At 41.2% G+C, this 20,867-nt stretch overlaps 2 protein-coding genes and 2 long non-coding RNA genes across 6 annotated transcripts in view; 2 read left to right on the forward strand and 2 right to left on the reverse strand.

The window, feature by feature from the left end:
- The window catches only part of spns2 (SPNS lysolipid transporter 2, sphingosine-1-phosphate), a 63,984-nt gene extending 58,904 nt beyond the window's left edge, over positions 1 to 5,080 (reverse strand). The window contains exon 1 of the mRNA XM_018691386.2: positions 4,633 to 5,080. Within this exon, the coding sequence (XP_018546902.1) occupies positions 4,633 to 4,864 (232 nt within the window). The 5' untranslated portion in view covers positions 4,865 to 5,080. The remainder of the gene's footprint in view (positions 1 to 4,632) is intronic.
- Positions 5,081 to 5,216: 136 nt separating this feature from the next.
- On the forward strand, positions 5,217 to 8,873 carry LOC108893397 (uncharacterized). 3 transcript variants are annotated; one of them, XR_007815282.1, is made up of 4 exons: positions 5,218 to 5,294; positions 6,324 to 6,424; positions 7,180 to 7,289; positions 8,160 to 8,873. It is a non-coding gene; the product is annotated as an uncharacterized LOC108893397 (long non-coding RNA). The 3 variants fall into 3 exon arrangements; XR_007815281.1 differs by having other exon boundaries at positions 8,202 to 8,873; XR_007815283.1 differs by lacking the exon at positions 6,324 to 6,424 and having other exon boundaries at positions 5,217 to 5,294.
- Positions 8,874 to 10,940: 2,067 nt separating this feature from the next.
- LOC127143686 (uncharacterized) lies at positions 10,941 to 11,351 on the forward strand. The gene is made up of 2 exons (XR_007815263.1): positions 10,941 to 11,023; positions 11,148 to 11,351. It is a non-coding gene; the product is annotated as an uncharacterized LOC127143686 (long non-coding RNA).
- Positions 11,352 to 13,426: 2,075 nt separating this feature from the next.
- Positions 13,427 to 20,635, reverse strand: spns3 (SPNS lysolipid transporter 3, sphingosine-1-phosphate (putative)). The gene is made up of 13 exons (XM_018692488.2): positions 20,470 to 20,635; positions 19,231 to 19,477; positions 19,049 to 19,114; positions 18,609 to 18,745; positions 18,045 to 18,196; positions 17,463 to 17,529; positions 17,197 to 17,339; positions 16,532 to 16,684; positions 16,240 to 16,429; positions 15,153 to 15,218; positions 14,955 to 15,053; positions 14,642 to 14,813; positions 13,427 to 13,944 (listed from the first exon to the last, which is right to left on the reverse strand). The coding sequence occupies exons 2-13, from the start codon at positions 19,454 to 19,456 to the stop codon at positions 13,877 to 13,879; spliced, it is 1,539 nt and encodes a 512-aa protein (XP_018548004.1). The 5' UTR covers positions 19,457 to 19,477; positions 20,470 to 20,635; the 3' UTR covers positions 13,427 to 13,876.
- Between the last annotated feature and the right edge of the window lie 232 nt (positions 20,636 to 20,867).

Here is a 20,867-nt window from a genome sequence, read left to right on the forward strand (position 1 = left end):
CAGCCCCCCGACATTTCTGTTCAGAACAGATTAGGCTGCAGTCAGTGCCCCATGAATTGTCCTCTTGCTGGCTGAGAAGGGGGGTGACTCTGGGAGCACACAGGGGGGTGGCTAGAGCTAACGCAGATCAGGGTTTACTTACTTACCAGGCAAATAAGTTTAAGTGCAGAGTGTCTGCTACACATATCCTCATATTCTCTGAAAAACACTTAATCCCCTCTTTATGATAAGCTGTCGAGGAGCTTGGACTGTCTGCGGTGGGACTACAGGGAGACCAACACCAGGATTTAAGGTTTCAAAGCCACCTCAAATTAAATTAAATGCAGTGGTCCTCTAAATCTCAGAGCTCTCATGCACTCTAAATAGCAAATAGAATATAAGTGGCTGTGGGTTAAATGGCTGCCTCAAAAGGCCAGACACAAGTGACCCAGCCAGAGCATCGTAACTCATTCAGCTGCACCGTCCTCCACACCAGTCTAACACGGTCAGATCTCCATCTCATCTCCCTACGTGCTGCTGTTCTGAAATGCAGCGAGTGGTAAGTGAGTGGTCGACCTCATCGGGACATCCTCAAACGTCCCAGACACTCCCTGTTTCTGCCCTGTCTGCATCACAGACAGTCATAAAAACAAGCGGAGGCTTCTGAAGGAGCACTCACTGTCTCAACAGCTGAGCCTGACATCCAGTTCACTGCGTTTGTAGCTGACTGCTGTTATTCACACCCTCCTTTCTCTTCAGCACCCATGAAACCTAATAGTGGTCTCCTCTGTTCACACTTGGATTTTACCCATAAGTGTGTCTGACAAAAAACAGATCATTGTCTGCTAATTCTACAACGTAGAAATGTGGAAATCGGAGAAACTTGAACTGCTTGTAGCCTTTTGATGATACCTAGTTGAATACACCACATTACATCACTGAAACAGATCTTGAAAATGCATTTTCAGGGGGGTAAGGAGAGTAGTTTAGGGGATGGAAAAGTTGAAAAGTTCAGGTATTAACTTGCTTACAGCACAGTCAGTTTCATTCTTGGACTGAAAAGTAACTCATTGCTATGAAGAGTTACCACATTTGCTTTACGTTTTTTGCTTTGCGATTGAAATTAACCAATATTGTGTTAAATTGTTAAGTTGTTGTGTGTAAAACATGCCCTCCAATATGAGCAGCTGAAGTTTCACATAATTATTTTGTTTTGAAGCCGTCCCTCTTCACAAAGTGCTGGTATTAAATATCTTGGATAAAACATACTGGCAGTAAATCTATCAAACCCAGAACAAAACAACCTCCCATAAAAAAGACACTGTGATTTCTCTCTTCTTTTGTGGTTCTTACCATCATCTTGGATAAGTCAAGAGCTGGAATCATAAACTGCAGTTTGTATTTTTTATGTGTGCGTGTGGCTTCACCTCTGACACAAGGGATAAACTGAAAGATCCAAGTCTTTGACGCTGCTGCCGTGCATTGGTGGGTGCAATTTTCCCATCATTGTTGTGGAGCAGAATAGCCCCGGTGTCAGGAGTGGTCACCCTCTGTCTCTGTGACAATGCTTTAGTGATCCACACACACTACAGTAATGGCTGTTGGTACAAAGACCTTTTGACGTCGGGGGGGAACGGCATCACTCAGGCTCAATGCTGCCCGCATTCTGCGGCCACTTCCCTCTGACTGCCTGCCACTGCAGCAGCAGCCCCTCCCCTCACAACTCCCCTCTCTCATTCAGCCCCTCTTGAAATGGTGGGGAGAGTCTTTTCTAATATGTGTTTGTGTGTGTGTGTGTGTGTGTGTGTGTGTGCGTGTGTTTGCTTTCTGTGGGGGTGTGCTCATGCTTGCTTAATTGACAGTAAGATCTATGAGTTTGAGTACCTGCTACTGAAGGGGTTTGAATGAGAAGCAGAAAGCAGAGTGGATAGAAGGAAGAAGAGACAGAGCTGTGAGGAGATGGAGTCCTGGTGTTACATGAGGTGGAGGGAGGTGGAAATGGAAAGTCGACTTAATACTTAATTTCAGTTGGAACATCTGAATAAGCTCAGAAATTGCATCAACAACACTTATGCTAAATGTGTGTGCAACAGCACATTATTAATTTTATTCTGATATATCATACAGCTCACCCCCCCCCCCCTTCCTACACACACACTCAGAGCACACACTGTGCTATCCTTGCAGATGTGCTGCCTCCACCACCTAATTACTACTGCAATGTAGCTCACACAGCAGGAGAGGAGAGAAAGGCTTAAAGAGAGATAGGAGGAGATGGCAGCAGGAGGGAGAATGGCAGATCAGCTCATACTGTATGTATTAGTTATGTTGGATACGCATGGTTGCTGGTCCTCATTCTGAGTGACGGTCCGACGCACATGCGACCCATACATAATGCAAAACAGTCGAGCAGCGTTCAGGTGGCAGGGGTGGGAAAGGATGGGACCCCTCTCTGCATCACATGCACTGAGCAGCTGCCTCTCTACACGAGGGTTAGCCCAGGCTGCTACACCATCATGACCACCCCCCTCCCTCTCTACCCCAACCCCATCATCCTGCACTCCCTTCCTTTTCCCAATTTCCACTTTCTCCTCATCTCTCTTTCCCCTGTCACAGCACTGCATGCGCTCGGGCGTCCAGCAAAGTTAACGGCTTTGCTGGGGATTTTCTCCCTTTCTGTCCATGAAGCATTGTAAAGAGAGGAGGCAGATTAGAGGCAGGATCATGATGGAGAGACAGAGGAGAATAGAGTTGTTTCTGAGCCCCTTAATGAGGGGTTTCCTCTGATCAAAGCATGGGGAGGTGTCCGGAGACTGGAGTACAAATCGCTCCTTTAAAGGGAGACTGACTCACCCGACTGAGGATGAGGATGTGGCTCTTGAGCGATCAGCCTGACTGAGTGGTGCTTGATGAGGCTAAGATTAGATATGCCACTGTACATCAACACATTCTTGGTGTGGCTGTAGGTTGAGTAGCCAAACCCTTCCCCACTGTAAAGATCATTCAGAGCTTCCATCATCCAAGGCTTTGCGGCTCGACTCCTGAAAGTTGACAGACTGGACCTGAAGCCTTCAGGATGATGAGCCACAGGCATGTGGCTACTTAAGTGTACACATTGTTCTGTTTGTATCAGCCACTCCTTTCTGCCAGGGGCCACAGAGGGAAATTACATCCTTTTTATCTGACTTATCAGTTTTAGAAATATTCATGTCAGATAATTATAAGTGATTGTATGTAACAAATAATGAGTGAAAATGTAAAAAGATACTATCACAAGGTTTCTAAGCAGAAAGACAAAATCAGGTAAGTAAGTCAGTGAGTGCATCGAGAGAAACTTAACCAGGAAAGCATGTCTTTGTACAGAGGAGAGTACTCTCCCACTTCCCTGCATTCTCCATGCTGCAGTAATATTCTTAACCCATTCAGTGCCACAGTCCATTGTCCATGCCCTGACGCATACAAAATCCAGTTTTACTACATATTGGTAAAGCTAAGATGGGTTTAAAATGTCAACCTGGTCTAATTTAACAATTTTTCATTTGTGTTAACAGTACCAAGAGGTTAAATAATTATTTCTTTACTAATAATCCATTATAATTAACTATAATTAAATAAAAATCTGATCAAGGATCTTCTTGATACCAGCACAGGAACATGCTGAACTGAACTAGTTTAATAACAGTTTTAATAAATTGATTCTACCTAACAATGAAATACCAGACAACAAAAATAATATTTTGCTCTTCAAAATCTGCCCTTTATTTTTTGCTGAACTCTACCCCTGACCTTTGTTTTAATATGTATAATTAGTCTGTAGCCACAGTCACTTCATGTACCAGTTCCATAACCAGGCTCAAATAAATGCTCTTATAAAGACTGTAAAACACTCAGTGACTACAGGCTTAATATCAACCCGGACACAGTGTTCAGCTGTAACAAAATATGTTCTGACTCTCAGCTATAGTGAGGAGATGCGGACACTGGAGGAGGATTAACACCACATGGCCTCATCGTAGCATCACACAGCGAGCTGCCGCACGGTGTACAGGCTCTCAGACGTCAGACTAAATCGCTCCCAGAAACGGCGAAAAACTAATGACTGATTCCTCACAATGATACGCTCTCTCCATCTCTACTCTCTTATTTTACAGTCGCTGAAACTGACAGATAATCTCTCTCTCTCTCTCTCTCTCTCTCTCTCTCTCACACACACACACACACACACACACACACACACACACACAGTGTGTGTGAAAGCATGCGGTCAGGTCCGTGGATGGAGAGTTGATGGGTCTAATTGATCAATCGGCAATTATCTCCCAGCCCCCGGTAAAAATCATTCATGTCAAGCATTTTCTTGAGTGATAGCGAAGACGGAGCGTTTATCTGTTTGATTTAATCATAGCACACACAGTCTACAGCCATCACAACATCTAACAGCCTTGTGGTTTAGCAGATTGTCCACTGCGCTTGGGCAAGCCCATTGTTCCGCCCGTCTCAGCTGAGGTGAGCTGCTCTAACAGACTGACACAGCTCGCAGGCAATTAGTGCATGTACAACCACTCCAGCAAATAAAGAAAGCCGAGCTGGGGCCTCTCTGGTAAATAAAAATACTCTGATTGTGTATGTAAAGAAGGAAGTCAGGTCTCTTACCGACTACAGTGTATCTATCCATGTAATTCAGGACGTTCCCAAAAGTGAGGATCCCGGCGGCAGCAGCCGGTGAGCGGCATCTGAGCAGCGCGGCACGGAATTTCTGCCCGGGTTTGCACGGGTGAAGGTCCGGGTTGGATTTCAGTCCGGGGCTCATGCTGCCAGACAGCGTGCGCACCTCATCCGAACTGCTGCAGCCTTCAATCTCGCATCCATCGCTCTCCACACACATTTTCTGGCACGAAAGATCCAGCGCAGAGAAGAGGAAAAAAACAAGAGAGGGAGAATGCAGAGGAAAATAGTTCAACAAGGACCAGTCTGAACGATGGGCTGTGATTTCAAGTGAAATTAGTCACAGTGAAATTGTTGTCTCAAGTCTTGAAGTGCAGGAGCCGCTCTTCTCGGGAACATATTTTGCTACCAGTGAGCGGTGACGGACGGGCTGTGCGCTCCTTAGTTTTTTTTTTTTTTTTTTCTAAGGACCAAACGCTGTAGTGCAGGGGGTGTGACCTGGCTGTAAAAACTCCTCCCCTGAAGCCTGCAGCGAATGATGGAGCCGCACCTGATACTCTGCTGCAGATGCCGGGGAATTGCAATCGGAGTGCGGTTGGAAAAACCTCTCTGTTATTTCAAAGGAGGTGACAGTGGTGGGAAAGGAGTGGGTGGGTGTGACTTTATTTATTTATTTATTTATTTATTTATTTATCCTCATCTATCACAAAGGAGCCATGACTGCTGGCTGAGAAAATATTGCTATTATTACTACTGAATAACCATAGGCTAATAGAAGTAGGTCAATAAAGTGTGAAGCTGCTCAATCTCCCCTGGTGTGCTACTATTTTTAGAAAAGGGTCCCAAATATATCTCTGGATCTATTTGTCTGTATTTTTTCTGCTTAAATATGAATAGTCTTTTTTGTTATTATTTGTATAATCCCTACACCCTGTCATACACTTTCTGGAGCTTACAAACATGTTGTATCATGAAAAACAATAACAACAATACAGAGTGAAGCAGAATACTACAAGACAAAGCTATAGAAACAGGCAGATATATGGACTGGGTGCTTGTATGTGTATCTGGAAATAACATAACTAATTAATCATTAATTAATTACCCCAAAAAAATGATCAGATTGTTCATGTGAATTAGTTGGTCAGGTCACATGTGCGGGGACTTGTGTCAGGAATTAAATGTGAAATTAAATTTCAGTTCAACAAAGTCCACTGGTTTCCCACCGCAATCAAGGATCTCTTTTATTATTAAGTATCTGTAAATGTCCACACGTATTCCACCCCATGTTTCAACCAAGCAGAAAGAAGAAATGAGAGTTTCAGTGGAGTTTTTTCTGTGCATCCTAAAATCCCACTGAGCTTGTCATGCAGGGGAAGTAATCATCAAACATTATCAGACATTATCAGCTCCAAATATAGAATTTAATCATCCTGAATAATCAAACTCTGCAATTACAACCAAAATAGTCTGGTGACATCAAATAATTAAAAAAAAGAATAATTTTATTGTGACACAACAGAAGAATCCAGAAATAATAATGCAAATACCTTGTACAAATACACTATTCTTTATACTGTATAACTGTATGTTGATATTTGATATTATTTTTTTGTGGTGAAAATGGAGGAAATTCCAACATTTGAGTAATTTAAGAACACAGTAACTGTGGTTTGCAGCATCCATGGAGATCTGCTGAACAAGTAGGCCAATAGCTGCTGGGGAATTACTACTGTGACACTGAGTCTACAGCAAAGACTGACTTCACACTGGGGAAAAGGTAATTTAAGAGAAGTTTACCTTTAACTATATCTCGGGGGAAATGTCATCCACCTGTCCAAACCAGAGCTTCTTATCAGTCTCAGTTCCTGCACTGTACACATTTGGGAGATGTTTACACAAAAGACAACAACAGTATTTTTCACTCACCAGTACAGCAGACCCATCAGACCACTGATGTTTCTCTCTGACCTAAGTGTCACATTGTCTGTGCAGTTCTGACTCAAAATTATTCGCACTGAAAAATGAATTGGATGTAAAATGAAAAAAGTAAAGACTTGCTGTCTGTGAGTTGACCATTTATAAGTCACACTGACTTTTTTTCTTCATCGCAACAAGCAGCTCAGGGCACAGCGGTCAGCAGAGAATGAAGCTGGATGAATCCTACTGTTGGACATGTTTGTCTGTGGCATTCCCTGTGGTTACAGAATAAACCCAGGGGGAAAAAAAATCATCTGGTTTGGTTAAGAAAAGATGAATGCAATGCAACTGGCAGAGTTCTGACAGTTTCAGCAGCCACCACTGTCCCCATCTTCGTTACAGTCTATGGCAGGAAGATATAGGAAGTCTTAAATGACATCAGGGACTTTGTTCTTTGCTGGGCCCATACAAAACTTGAATATGAAAATGAAATGATCTGTTTCTGAATCCAATCCTGTATGCTGATGAATGTCTCTGTGCCATCTGTGCTCTGCCAGAAAGGAGTTAAAATATCTGCAGCTAATTGTTAGACTATTCTGTTTCTGTATCTCACAGAAAGTGGAGTGGAAAGGGGATGTTGTCATTCTGACCCAAAGCATACCGACAGAATTTGAACAGAAAGGTGAGAGGCAGAGTGAGACAAGCAGAGATGCTGTTGATTTAATGTGAGTACAGAGTTCAGTGTATGTGTGACAGGTGGGCGTGCAGAGGGGGCACTCCTGACAAGTTTTGTTTGATTTTCCTGAAAGCTAGAGGGGACACTGGTCAATAGGTTCTTTTCCTGATGAACTGAGCAGCCTACTAATGACTGTGTAACAGACATCCTAGTGAAGTTTAATTCCACCTCACTGAAACAAAAGCATACGTACATATGCTTAATGAAATCAAGCTTTTTGCCTGTATTTAAACCAGTAGAAGGCTAAACAAAGTCTGGGGGCGAGGTAGATATGTAGAAGATGAGGGAGGCTGAATTCTGGCATCAGTTTGGGAGAGGGCTGGATGCCTGCTTGGCTCTGCTGTGCCCGGCGTTTGGCATTGCAGGGATATCACAGCTGAAGTCTGAATACATTTGAATGCACTTAGTTGACCTGTATTGTTTTATTTAGACCGAAATGAGAATGTTCTGCTGGTAAAATCTAAAGCCTGTTGAGGCATTTGTTTTGCAGAGCTGCTCTCAAGGCAATTATCCACTTACTCCCCAATAACTTTGATGTTTGAAAAATCCCCTCTGTTTGAATCTGGAAAGTATGATGCAAACAGTGCAGCCTGGCAGGCTCTGCAGAAAATGATCAAGTGATACTGACAAGAATTGCTTTTGTAATGCTGCAGACTGACATCCAGGATAAGAGGATGCAGGGAAAGAGAAGAGAGCCAAACCAGCCAGTGGTCTCATGTGGAGGGCTTGAGAGGGAGCCCCAGTAAACAGTTGCTCCTGTCTCCTTCTGTGGAGCCCCCAGCTCCCCTCCCCTTTCTTTGGGATGTGTTTGATATGCTGGTCATGTCTGTGGGATCCTGTGTGTTTTTCCATCTTGCAGAGAGCCTTGGTGGACCTGAACCTATCTCTTGCATTATTCTAGCATGCGGCCTGGAGCCACTGAGTCACTGCCCCAGCCTTCCTTCCTGTCTCAACTCAGGGCTGAGCCTCCAGTGCAGGATGGGAGATAACCTGCTAATCGCCAGGCCCAGTGCCCGCAGGACGATAAAGCTGACACTATCTGCATTCTAACATATGTCTGTCAATAAAGTTTAAATGTCCCACTGACACGTGTGTCAGCGTCTATCAGCTGTGCTTGTGGTACATGTGTCTCCACCTCTTTTAGTTAGAAATTCATGAGAACTCACAGTGTATCCTGCAAATATGTTTCCTTGTGTTTTTGCTTTAATTAAGTGATAATAATAAGGTAATCAAGCAGATTACAGCTACATTTTTCAGGCATTTTTTCACTGACTCTATTCAGGTCAGAGAAGGGGTGGCATTTCTGAATGAAGATAATTTGGTAATCCTCCCAAATCAGTTAATTCCTGTAGTGCTGTACATTTTCACTGTGTGTAATTTATCATGATGATGTTTTGATCTGATTGTTATTTTTAATGTATGCAAATATCTATTTTATGCTCTAATTTTTAGATTTTTCCACCTGTCAGCTATGGCTCTGGAAATAATGTGAATTTAGACCGAAATAAACAAACAGAACATTCAGCAATTAAAGCAATCATGGAATTTTTCAAATACAGTAATCACACAACAATTTGTGATTCTTCCATTGTTTTCCTCTATCAGCCAAGTTTACGTCCAGATAAATAGACACATTTCCTTTTCCTGTACTAAGAACCAAGTGTTCCAGTTTCCCTGAGAACACTGTGTATGTTAAAAACCCTGAAGGTAAGGAAAAAACAACCAGCTGTACATTTGTGTTGTCCAACCATTCCTATGTATGGAGTATATGTAATATCTGTCTCCTTTGCATTTCAGTAAATGGTGGTATAAAGTCACATTTACAATGTTTTATTCCCTTAAAAATAGGCTGTGGTGGTGTGCTTGTCACAGTTTGATTACACTCATCATGTAGTGACTGACAGAGAGTAAATCCACCACTTATATTACTGTAAGAAGTCTTGTCATCCATGGGGGCTGGACAGAGGCCTGTGTCTTTTCACGATTAAAAATTAACCATACATCTGGTAGAATAGGTTGACTCACTGGACCCAAATCACACAGGCTGGAGAGTAGTAGAGACTTAATTCCATTCATTCATAAGAAGTTGATCTGATAATAGTAACATAGCCCTGCTTCAGTGGACTAATACCATAATGTCAAAGTTACCATCAGCACATGTTTGAAACTGTGGCTTTCCACAGTGAGGTCACGCTGTCCTAACTGATGTCTGGACACACTGGACCACCCCAATTCTGCTCTCTTCATATACATTTGTTTTTGGAGCCGGAGCCGTCTAGGCTTTGGTCGATCTTGAGGTGTGGGCTCTGCCATCCTGACCTTTTCTCGTCCGCTGTGACCTCTTGACCTGTGGACTGTCTGTGCCTGACAGTAGCTTGCTAGAGCTACTGCACTCCAACCCCCACCTCCTGCCATGCCCTCACTGGTGGCAGAGCAGCTGAGGATTTGAATAGATCTGGGCTGATGTCGCCGCTCCATGGAAGTCAGATCTTAGGGGGCTATACTGTACAGCTCAGCAGCAGGAGGCAGAGAGAGAGAGAGAGAGCAGCAACTAAATATAGTGTTCAGGGGCAGAGACGGCGTCTTTTATCTGCTCATTTAATTATTTATTCGACAGCTCGATCCAAGCTGGACTCCTTGGTCCTGGGTCATCAGTCTCAGTTGATCTGTCTGGGAGGTAAAACCAGCTCCGGCTCCACTGTCTGCCTCGATATCATCATGTTGATTTCTTTTGTTTGAATAATTTTCCTCCAGCTGCATTCTTTGTGCAATTGAAAAACACACATCAAGCTCTGCCTAATTGGAGAAATTTGAGCTACTATGTGGCTGAGACCGACTTTCAGATATGCGTGGTGCTGCAGCTCATATTTATAGGCTGCATGGGTCTTTGTAATTACCCCATTGCCATGGCTGTGTCTGTGAATCAGTTCTCTCCAGCCCAGTGGCCAGGGAGCCTCTGAAACAGGAATGCTAAATACATAGGACCAGAATGTGCATATGCGATTATAGGGCAAACCTCAGATTTGGCTGCATTTCCATTGCAGTCCACATTTGTACTCCCTGCTCCAGACAAAGTCATTTGCATGACAGTGAGAGGAGGGTTGATTGGTCTGCTATACAGCCTTTTTTTTTTTTTTTTTAAATCAAAAACGTAATCATTCACAAACATTTTTCACTGCTTTGCTTTTCTTCCAGTTATGTTTCATTCTGTGAGTGAAACTGTCTTAATTGCTTTTACAGTTCTCCAAACCACTGTATTAATTAACACTAGCAACTTATAAAATCTTGCATGTGTGTTTGCCTGTGTGAATTATCACCCCCAACAATCCAATCAACACATTTCATTTTTGCTTGTATCACCCATCAAATACACATAGAGCTGTCCATTTAAAGAAATAACACTGATACCCCATAGCAGCATATAAATAGTAATACTTTTCATTTCTTTGTTCACACTTTCAGCTGAGCTTCTTTTTGCCATGACACTTTACAGTAAAACAGAGAGTGTAGATTTGTCCTTATTATCTGAGGTGTGAAGACATGAAGGCCCATATGATGTAATTGGCCAAATAAGGCACAGTACAGAGGGTGGAGAAGGCTCTTCCTCTATATGATGTCATGACACTGCAGCAGTGTGCTGGCGATAACGAAAGAGAGCAACTTCACATCCACAAGTGTGGTCTGAGTCCTCTTATCATCACTCTGCAGCTGATCTGTGGAAGGGTGAGTAGATGAAGCATCTCTTCTCTTACAGTAAATATGTGTGATGCACATGAACCATTTTCTGGTTAATATTGATATCAAGGCAGTGTTCTGATTGTGGACTATTGCATGTTGTGTTATGCAGCTCAGTCCAAAGCACGGCTGTTTTCACGACTAAAATGTTCCCCATCCCTGAGTAAACACTGACTGTATCCGCTCTCCCCCCTGGCTCCTGGCTCCCTCATTGATCGGCCTGGACAATTTATTAGCCATTGTGACAGTTTCCTGTGCAGCCAGGGTCGACAGGGGAAACGGAGAGGTATGCCGATAAAGTACTCAGAAACATGGTGCACAATACCTATTGTGTTTTAATTGCAGGTTGAACTGTTACCTCTAGAATGTTTTCCACATACCTTTTAGTGTGCGTGTGTGCTTTCTTGTTGTTCCACATACATGTCCTGCTGTTCAATCTATTCCCTCAGCATACTGAGTAATACATCACTTCTGGAAAATTACAACTTAAGACTGAAATGTTAAAAAACAAGAGGAAACACCAGCGAATTCCACGATAAAGCAATAAAACCTTTAACAATGGTTTCGCGCCCTTGAACTACAGCTTTCAGCTATTTGTAAATGTCAAGCTCAGTCATCAACTGTTTGTGCACTTGGGAAATATTTAGTCACAAATGTCATAAAGCAGCAAATTAATTCTGGCACAAGAATCCACTTCAGTCAAGTTGTCCCTCTGTGCAGCAGTTATTGAGACCAATCAATAATATGATGACAATGCATCCCAATTATTGTATGACCTTGTACCTGATACTGACAAGGGCAATGACCTTTGACCTCCCTGCTTGGTTTACTCCAGCACAAAACATCAGGGACATGCAATGACATGCAGCTGTTAGGATTTGCCAGTGGATGTTAGGCACATCTGCAACAGCTGTCTGAACAGTTTAGAAATGGATTGACGAGCAGCTGTCATATGGGGGTATGTAAATATGTCCTGTTTGTCTGGTCTGTGCTTGTCTTTGATGGGAGCAGCCAAGCCTGAGATGATGAATGTTACCGCCTATCATGTTCCATGAACTCAGCAGAGGAGTCACACACTCACACTCACACTCACAGTTCAGGGTTCAGTGAGTATCAAAAGTAAACACTCAAACGGAGTGCAAGTGTCACAGGTAGACACTCATATGGTTGTGTAACAAAGTAACACATCACACAGACAACTGTGAGAGGCATTTTAATGAGGTGATTTTCAAATGTCTGTGAGAGATGGTTGATGAGTGATATAGGGGTCATGTTTGTGCAAAAGTCCAAAACTGCTGGATTTCAGTCTGTGCTTGTGTTACATTCCTGTCATCGAAGCTTCAGTCACTGCGCCATCTTGTGGACACACTTAAAAAAACTATGGAGATGTAGGGAGAATACACTTTTTTTGCAGAATAGAAACGCTTGCATTATGGACATAACATACAACCAGAGTTTTGAGACAAAGTGAGCACAGAATTATGAGATGGATTTCCAGTCACTGTCATAGTAAATGCAGAGCAGAGAATGGATGTCCTGTATATTTAACTCCATCATGTGCATATGTTGTGGTCCAGCCTGAGGCCCCTCTGGTCCTCATTAGGAGGCAGCAGCTGCATGCTGGCTGGGACATTCATAGATGAAGAGGTTAATCTGATGATCCTCAAATATGGATACTTAATCTTATTCAGCATATTCTGCTTAGTTTGCAGCCCAAACTAGCCATATGAGGATTGATGACTGTCAGCAAAATTCATGAGAATCATAAAGAAAAGAGACACAAGTGGATCATGGTTAAACAGAATTGAAACCAGCTATCTCAAAAGGATGCAGAAAAACTAGTCCATGCATTTGTTACTTCCAGGCTGGACTACTGTAATTCATTATTATCAGGCTGCCCTGACAAGTCTCTAAAGACTGCAGTTGATCCAAAATGCTGCAGCACGATTACTGACAGGAACTAGAAAAAGAGACCATATTTCTCCTGTGTTAGCCTCTCTACATTGGCTCCCAGTCAAATCCAGAATAGAATTTAAAATCCTCCTCCTCACCTACAAAGCCCTTAATGGTCAGGCTCCATCTTACCTTTAATTCATATAAGACAGAGAAATACTGTACATCTAAACAGTAGCTTTCAGTGTTCAAATTATTATTATTATTTCTCTGACGTGAAGAGATCAAGCCTATTTTCCATGTTGATTGATTGATTTCATTAGCCAGTAACATCAAAGTTATAAAATAGAAAATAAAACTAAAAAGTACAAAAACATCTACTCCAAAATGTCTAAATGTCAAGATAGCTGGGTAGCCAGTTAGCTAACAAAAGATAGATAGATAGATAGATAGATAGATAGATAGATAGATAGATAGATAGATAAATGTACAATAACATTCTTGCCTGTAAATTTATTGAAATGTTAAAAACAAAAAAACATTTGTGTAACATTTGCAAAACATAACCATTTACTTTTCAAGTACTGCATGGTGATTGGGAGGTACAACTGTCATAATGTAACAGTACAGGTAGCCTTGCTAACACTATGAAAACACTCTGTTATGAGAAAAACGAGCTTGGACTTTTTGGTTGTTCACATTGTACAACCCTTTAAATCAAATTTATGATTTAGTGCAACATAAATAAAACTGATTTGACTTCAACTGTACAACAAACATTTTTAAACATTTTCAAAAAGGCATTTAATGATCTTACAGTGTGAATTAATAAGACCCCCTTTTAGGTCAGCTCCAACATTCATCTCTCCACACCAGTATTTATTTTTATTTTTTAAGCTTAACTTCAAATATTTAATAACTTAACTGCATGGTTGCTTTTGTCCAGCTTTACTCATTACTCTTGTTGCTCATTTCCATGGATGGCTCAGGTGCAGGACCCTGCTCTTGTGGGGGATCTTCAGATAACACACACGAACAAACAAACAAAAACAAAACGTGTTTGAAACATTTTGAATTACAAAAGGAAACATTCATTCGAATGGAAACTAAGTGACCACCTTCAGGTACACAAACACACTAGTTGGTGCAGGATCTGAGAGGTGTATGTCAGACCATGTTGAGAGTAAACCAGCTCTTATCTACTACAGTGATGCCAACATACCGTACCATTTAACAATCCAACAGAATAGTGAATTAGGTCAGCCCAGTTCAGATCCAAATGAGGAAGACAATGTTGTCTTTATCAGCTTTAGCCCATCTCTGCCTCTGAGCTGCCAGAAAACTAGACTGCCACTGTGTTATTGGGGCATGTGTGCAGTTAAGGGGAATTTGGCCTTAACTACATTAGGAGGAGTGCTATCCTGCAGTAAAGTGAATTCTGTGAATTCCTGTTCTTCAGGAAGGGCTGAACGCTCCAGCACAATGGACAGGACTTAGTCATGTGCTTGTACCAAAATCGTCTTTGGAGATATAAAATAAAGCACTCTCAGAATACGTTGATTTTAGTTTGTAACCAAAGCTCAGAGGATCTGTAGAATTAGCAATGAATTGTTCAGTTTGAGCCATGGTTATACTGTATAACCATTTAGTTTCCGTACCATCATTAGTTGTTCAGGTGAGAATAAAAGTTCCATAACTATCATTTTCCACTACCTTCTAATAATCTCTGAACTCGATTCCTGTCTTCAGTGATGTAGCGGGAAGTCAGGAGGAAAAACAGTCCACCCAGGATTCCAACAGTCGGGCAGGCCAGGAGGCTGTACTTCAGACTGCGGAAGCTCGCACCAGGAGTTGCAGGTTTAGATTTATTTATAGCATCAGAGATCTACAGAGACAGCATTCATGGTTAATAAAACACAGAGAAATACATTAACTCCAGCAGAGTAAACTGAGGTACTATTGATGCATCAGTACAGTTATACAGTTATAAGGAAGCTGACTGTGGGAAAGTGGAACAATTTCTCACCGCTCCTAATAGGTAGGGACTCCCAGCATCACCCAGGAGATGAAGGACTGTGATCTGAAGAGCCTCAGCTGTGGCCCTTTTAGTTGGTATAACAACATACTGAGATAAAAAAGTAACACAGAAGAACCCGTTAGCACATGAGCCAATTTTCATCACACTGGTTTACATTTTTACTCTCAAATGCACCATTTAACTCACCAGCAGGATATCAGCAAGAACAGCCCAGTTCAGTGACAGCAATAATTCACCTAAGAAAATGAATACCTGAAATGAGACATTTAAGACACTCAGTAAGCAACTGTTAAATTAATCTATTTAATCTATTCAATCATCATTGAACAAGTTTTTTAATTTTGATTTTCCATTTTAATTCAATTCCATCTTTTGTTCTACATTTTTTTGACATTATTACACATTCTGTATGAGCTTGTGCCGACATTTTGTTAGAGCTGTATTGCCTATACTGTGACATATCCAGGCCAGATGCAATGGCTGTCATATTAGATGTCAAATAATTTAGAGCTCATGCATCATGTAGCCAATTACGCAGTGCATCATGTTACCCCTAGCACATCTGAACATATTAAGTGAGTCTCAAATCAGTGGATTTGAGAAAAATCCTTCTGACAACTCTGGAAGATAGTCACAAAGTCTACAGCTGTGTGTTTTTTTCACCACAGTTAGGGGCAGATCTGACTGTCATGTACAAGTTTTGTTCTACTGCCATCATTGTGCAGTAGAAACTGTGACACATTCAGATAACATAATCCTTGTTAAAACAACTGGAATAAGTTTGATAAGCATAAGCAAGTAAAATTTCCCATTTCCACCATCTTAGTTTATCTTAATCAGCACTAAACACTAAGTGCAGCTGAAGCTGATGTTGTCACTTTTTGCCTGTATGTGGTAATAAATGATATTATTGGATACCTTAAACTTTTGAGGTGAAAATGGCACTGGATTGAAAGTTAATGAGTCACCAGAGTTCTTTATTTGGGGGAAGTACAAAATTTCCTGGCAATCCATCCAATACTTGTCAAGACATTTGACTAAAAAAACAAAAATATGAACCTCATAGTGGCGCCAGCGATTAAGTCAGTCAGGTCACCATAGTTGGTAGGATCGATCCTCTGGGGGCCATGAATGTCTTTATAAAATTTAATGACAATCCCTTCAGTGGTCCTTGACATATCTCAGTCTAGACTAAAGCAGTTGAGCCACACTTCACATGAAAACAATCAATTACGTAGATGGACACCCGCAAAGACAGAAGTTGGTCTCTTACATAAGTGGCAGGAATGCTTGCTGATGCCACAAATATGGTGATAAAGAGACAAGGGGCCGATCCCAGCATGCCCACTGCACAGATGAGTGGGTCTGCATTTGGCACCTTATCCCTAAACCATCTGGATAAAGTGGTGCCAAGACTCCCTCCCGCAATACCCGTCACCACCGTCACAGCACCAAAGATTAAACTGTACAGGGAGCAGAGGCAAACAGCATTGTTAAAACTCTGTAGCAATTTGGAAGGAAATCAGGTAAATTCTGGGTGATGCAGGTCAAAGATCGTGCTTCACCTGTCTGTGGGGTCACAGGGCTCTTTTTGGCAAGGTTCCCGGATTCCCTGGGTGACCTGAGCTCTGGACAGAAAAGTAGGCATCCAGAAAGCCAGGGCTCCGGTGAGGAAGGCCATAGCTGTCACTCCACATGATGACAACACATAGCTCTTACTACGGTCAGAGCAGCAAAACAAGATTTGTAATTAAAAATCATCTAAACTTTACTTCAATTTTTGCAAAGCACTGCAGTATTAGTTAGAGCCTGACTGACAAACTGACAAATCTGCTGGACAGTTTATTGACTGATATGAGCTTATTACAAATAAAGTTTTGTTGTTGTTGTTGATGTTGTTTTTTTTTTAAAATACGCAATGCTGGTATACAGTACTAACACTAACACTTGGAGTGTATAATTGCCAAAAAATATGTCGGTGAATTACATAGTGTGTCCACCAGAGAGCACTGACAAGTTATTTTTCAACTGTAAATGTCCTACTCAGTACATTATTATTGTCAGAACTTCTAGTTTTTGTTGTGTGTTGACGTAAAAAGATAATATCATCTGATATACTGTAATCTGATTTTAAAAAACGAAAAGAAAACCAATCAATATCTGTATTGGCCTCAAAATCCAGTGTTGACCAGGCAATAGTATTGATCCAGCATTAGTTTCTATGTCTTACTTTTTCAGAAGATACTTGATGTCCTCCAGGTAAGAGCTCTGCTCTGTAACTCCCTCTCCGTGGGTTTCTGCAGCACCTCTGGCAGGGTTAGGGCATAACAAAACCAGCAAGACAAGTCCAACTAATCCCAAGATGGGAGTGATCTGATAACAGAAAAATAATAAGATTTCTATTGCTCCGTTTCAGTCTGAGAATGATCTGATAACACAAAAAAATGTTAAGATATCACTCTGTTTCTATCAATAAACATTTCCTTTACTTCTTACCCTGAGAGCCCAGCGCCAGTCCCCTGTGAGAGTAGCACACCCTGCCCCTACTATGTAGCCAAGACCACTGAAAAGACACAGAGTGGGCAAAGGATTTGAGTGATCATAATGACAGAAATGAGCTTAACAGGACTGTACTGTATGGAAAAAAAACAGATAAACCTTTTTGCATCTTATTTTACTTGTTTAAAGGACCGTGACAAGTGAGAGTGGCAAGGGAAAGCTTTCAGTTTATTTCAGGGCACTGTGAAAATGATCCTGCAGAGTGAGACTTTTTTTTTGTTGTCTTAGCTCTCTTATCTCTGCATAGCCCATATTGTCATGCTTTGTTGAACCCGGAAGCTCGGCAGCTGAGATATTTGAGACAGATGCATGTGACTGCATGTTGTTCATCTTTATGTTCAGCTTCTCCAACAGCATTTTTTGTAAATGTAACACTGTTCAGCTGACCCTCAAATCTTAAATGCCACAGTTTCACACCAACCATGTGTTGGAACAATTCATGTTTTCACTTGCATCCCAACATGACAGCACATGATTTTTAGTAAGTTTTGGTGTAACTAGATTGAGTTTCTTTCTAACCTTCCAACGGGGATAAAGACATAGAAGACACAAATCATGACGCTCCGTTTGCCACCAGTAAAGAGGTCACCGATGATGGTGGGAGCCAGGGTGGAGTAGCTGGCCTCTCCTACCCCAACCATGCCTCGCAACAACACCAGAAGCCAGAAGGACTAAAGAGATCAAGACAGCAGCAATAGATGCACGTCACCATGGTTCAGTCAAGAACAGTACAATGAATACAATATGTATCTAATTCCTAAAGACACTGCAGAATGCTATAGAATTTCTCTGTTGAACGTCATGTTGAGGTCCATGTTGTACATTAAACAAATTTATAAAAATGTTTGACATTTATTTTGATGACTCGTGTCATTTTTACTCAAGCATCCATGCTCATAAGTATCCTGAACCACAAACATCACATCTAATACTCATTGCACTGAAATGCACCTCATTCATGTCCATTTGATGAGCGATTAACAGAGGAAGTAGCACTAATACAAACAGGAAATGTCATGTTGTGAAAATTTTGCTTCGTTATTTCTTGTAATGTGTATGTGAACACATCTATTTCTCACTCACCGAGTCAGTCACAAAAGAACTGGCAGCTGCAGTAACCAGCCACACACTCAAACCACCAATCATGATGTATTTCCGGTTGTAGCGGTCACCAAGGTAACCAAAGAGAGGGGCCAAAAGTAAGAAACTGCAGATGAAAACTGTAAGTGCATTTAAAAAGGTTAATTTCCTCTTTATAATGTGAAAAGTTGATAAGCTAACTCACTGATTTACAGTAAATGAAAAAAATCACTCATGAAATTGAAACTCCTGCAAGACTGTGGTCAGGCTAAGAAAAGGTACCGAAGGAAAGATCTCCAACTTATTTAGACACTCACTCACTATTTTTTGTCATGCAATAACCAACAGTGCGGAAATTCACTTGCAGCACACGTTGCACAAATTGTGTGTGCATGTGTCTGCGTGTGTGTGTGTGAGTGTATCAAGGAATTGCATCACTGTACCTGTTTGTAGAAGTCCAGCTGTACTGTCACTTATGTCAAAGAACTTCTGAATGTTGAAGAGGACACCTAAATGACAATAAAACAATGTATATGTAAGCCCCACCAAATTACAAACAGTGTTTAAAGTGTTTGTGGACAGCTGGTGTTGCCACGCTCACAAGATTTGTGAAGAATCATCTAACCTGCTATTGTGTACCGTTCCATGTAGTTGAGCAAGTTGATGTAGCAAAGCACAGCTACAGCTATATGGGCCTGTCTGGGTGATATGGCTGGTTTTTCCTTTGCATCTGGTGTAAGTGATGCCAGGCTGTTTACAAAGGACCCATAATGCAGTCCAGAGCTGGAACCCAGACTCCATCGAGGTATCGGCCTGTCTTGGAAGGATGTCACTGATCCCTCTGTCTTCATTGTGAGGCACTTCTTTTTCACCTGGAAATGAAGAATGGATGACCTAGTCTTAGAGAAATCGTTTACCCTCTGCAGTCCAGTAAAAGACTAATGAAAGACTAATGCTGCAGAGTGCACACAATAGTCTGGAAACAAGTCTTATTAAAAAACTCAACAAAGCTCAGTGATAGGACTGAATTATATTGTATACTGAGTTGGCGAAATCCATTTTTTCCTCTTGCTTTCATCCTTAAATTAAAGTCTAATTACATCAGAGAACAATAAGTGACTGTTTCTGTCCCACTGTGCGTTTATCAACTTAATAGCACATGGTGAGAAGTGCTATACATTTCTTAAGTGTTGCTTTAGAAATCCTGTGCTCCACACGTAATCAAGTTTTGTGGAAACCAGTTAATGTGGTTTGTGGAAACACTTTAGAAATAGACTTGACACAAAAGGCAATTACACAACTGTGTAGGAACAAACTGTTGCAACTATGTCTAAATGTCAAAGAAATGAGAAGGAGGGTTTTTAGAAGATTTTTTCCCACTCATTTCACAGTTCTTACATTAATGCAAATCTGGTTTGTAGTTAAACAGTAGACACTGGTTTGGTGACTATTGCATATACAAGGAAATTTGGCAAGGCTATTGGTGCATAATGTAAAATCCTAACAAATATAAGTTTAAAACTATTGTATAAAAGCACACTTTGATCACAGAGTAACAAAATAAGAAATGTAAACAACATAATATTGCAAAAATAAAAGTATTTTTGTAGATCATTTCAACTGTGGTGTTTTGCTTTTGTGCTTGCCGGCAGCAACATTGTACTTACTGACAACAATGAGACTATTATGCATAAAATCTTTTCTCTGAACAAGCTATCGTAACACAACTGCACTATTAAAACTTTATCACACACACTGACACTGATACAGTTGATTTATACATATTATACAGGTATAACCCTTCAACCCTACTAAAACTGTCTCCATGAATTCAACTTAAGATTTAAAAAACAGCTTCACATACTTGTTGATGATGTCTTGTTTAGATAGTCTTCTCAATTAAATCCATATTTACAGTTTTCGTAGGATGGCATGGGTCTCAGTGTTTCTCTGAGGCCTGAAGGAGATAACAGAAGCCACAGCTCTAACATGCCTCAAAAGATATTGAGTTAGCAAAGGGACCGGCCCACTCTGGGGTGGTCATATGCTTTCACACAGATCTCTACTGTGATGCAATGCTGTAAACAAGCCAGATATAATTTTCATTTTCCTCCGGTCTTTACTTTTTTTCTTTCTTTCTTTTAATGAGCAGGAAAGCAGTAACATTAGATAGCATCATGTGCTACTGCTTTGATTCATAAATAACTTTTAATAGCTTTATCTACACGGCCAGCTCACACAAGGACTGAAATAGTGAATGAG

Source organism: Lates calcarifer, linkage group LG20, assembly GCF_001640805.2.
Source record: "Lates calcarifer isolate ASB-BC8 linkage group LG20, TLL_Latcal_v3, whole genome shotgun sequence".
Classification (NCBI taxonomy): domain Eukaryota; kingdom Metazoa; phylum Chordata; class Actinopteri; family Centropomidae; genus Lates; species Lates calcarifer.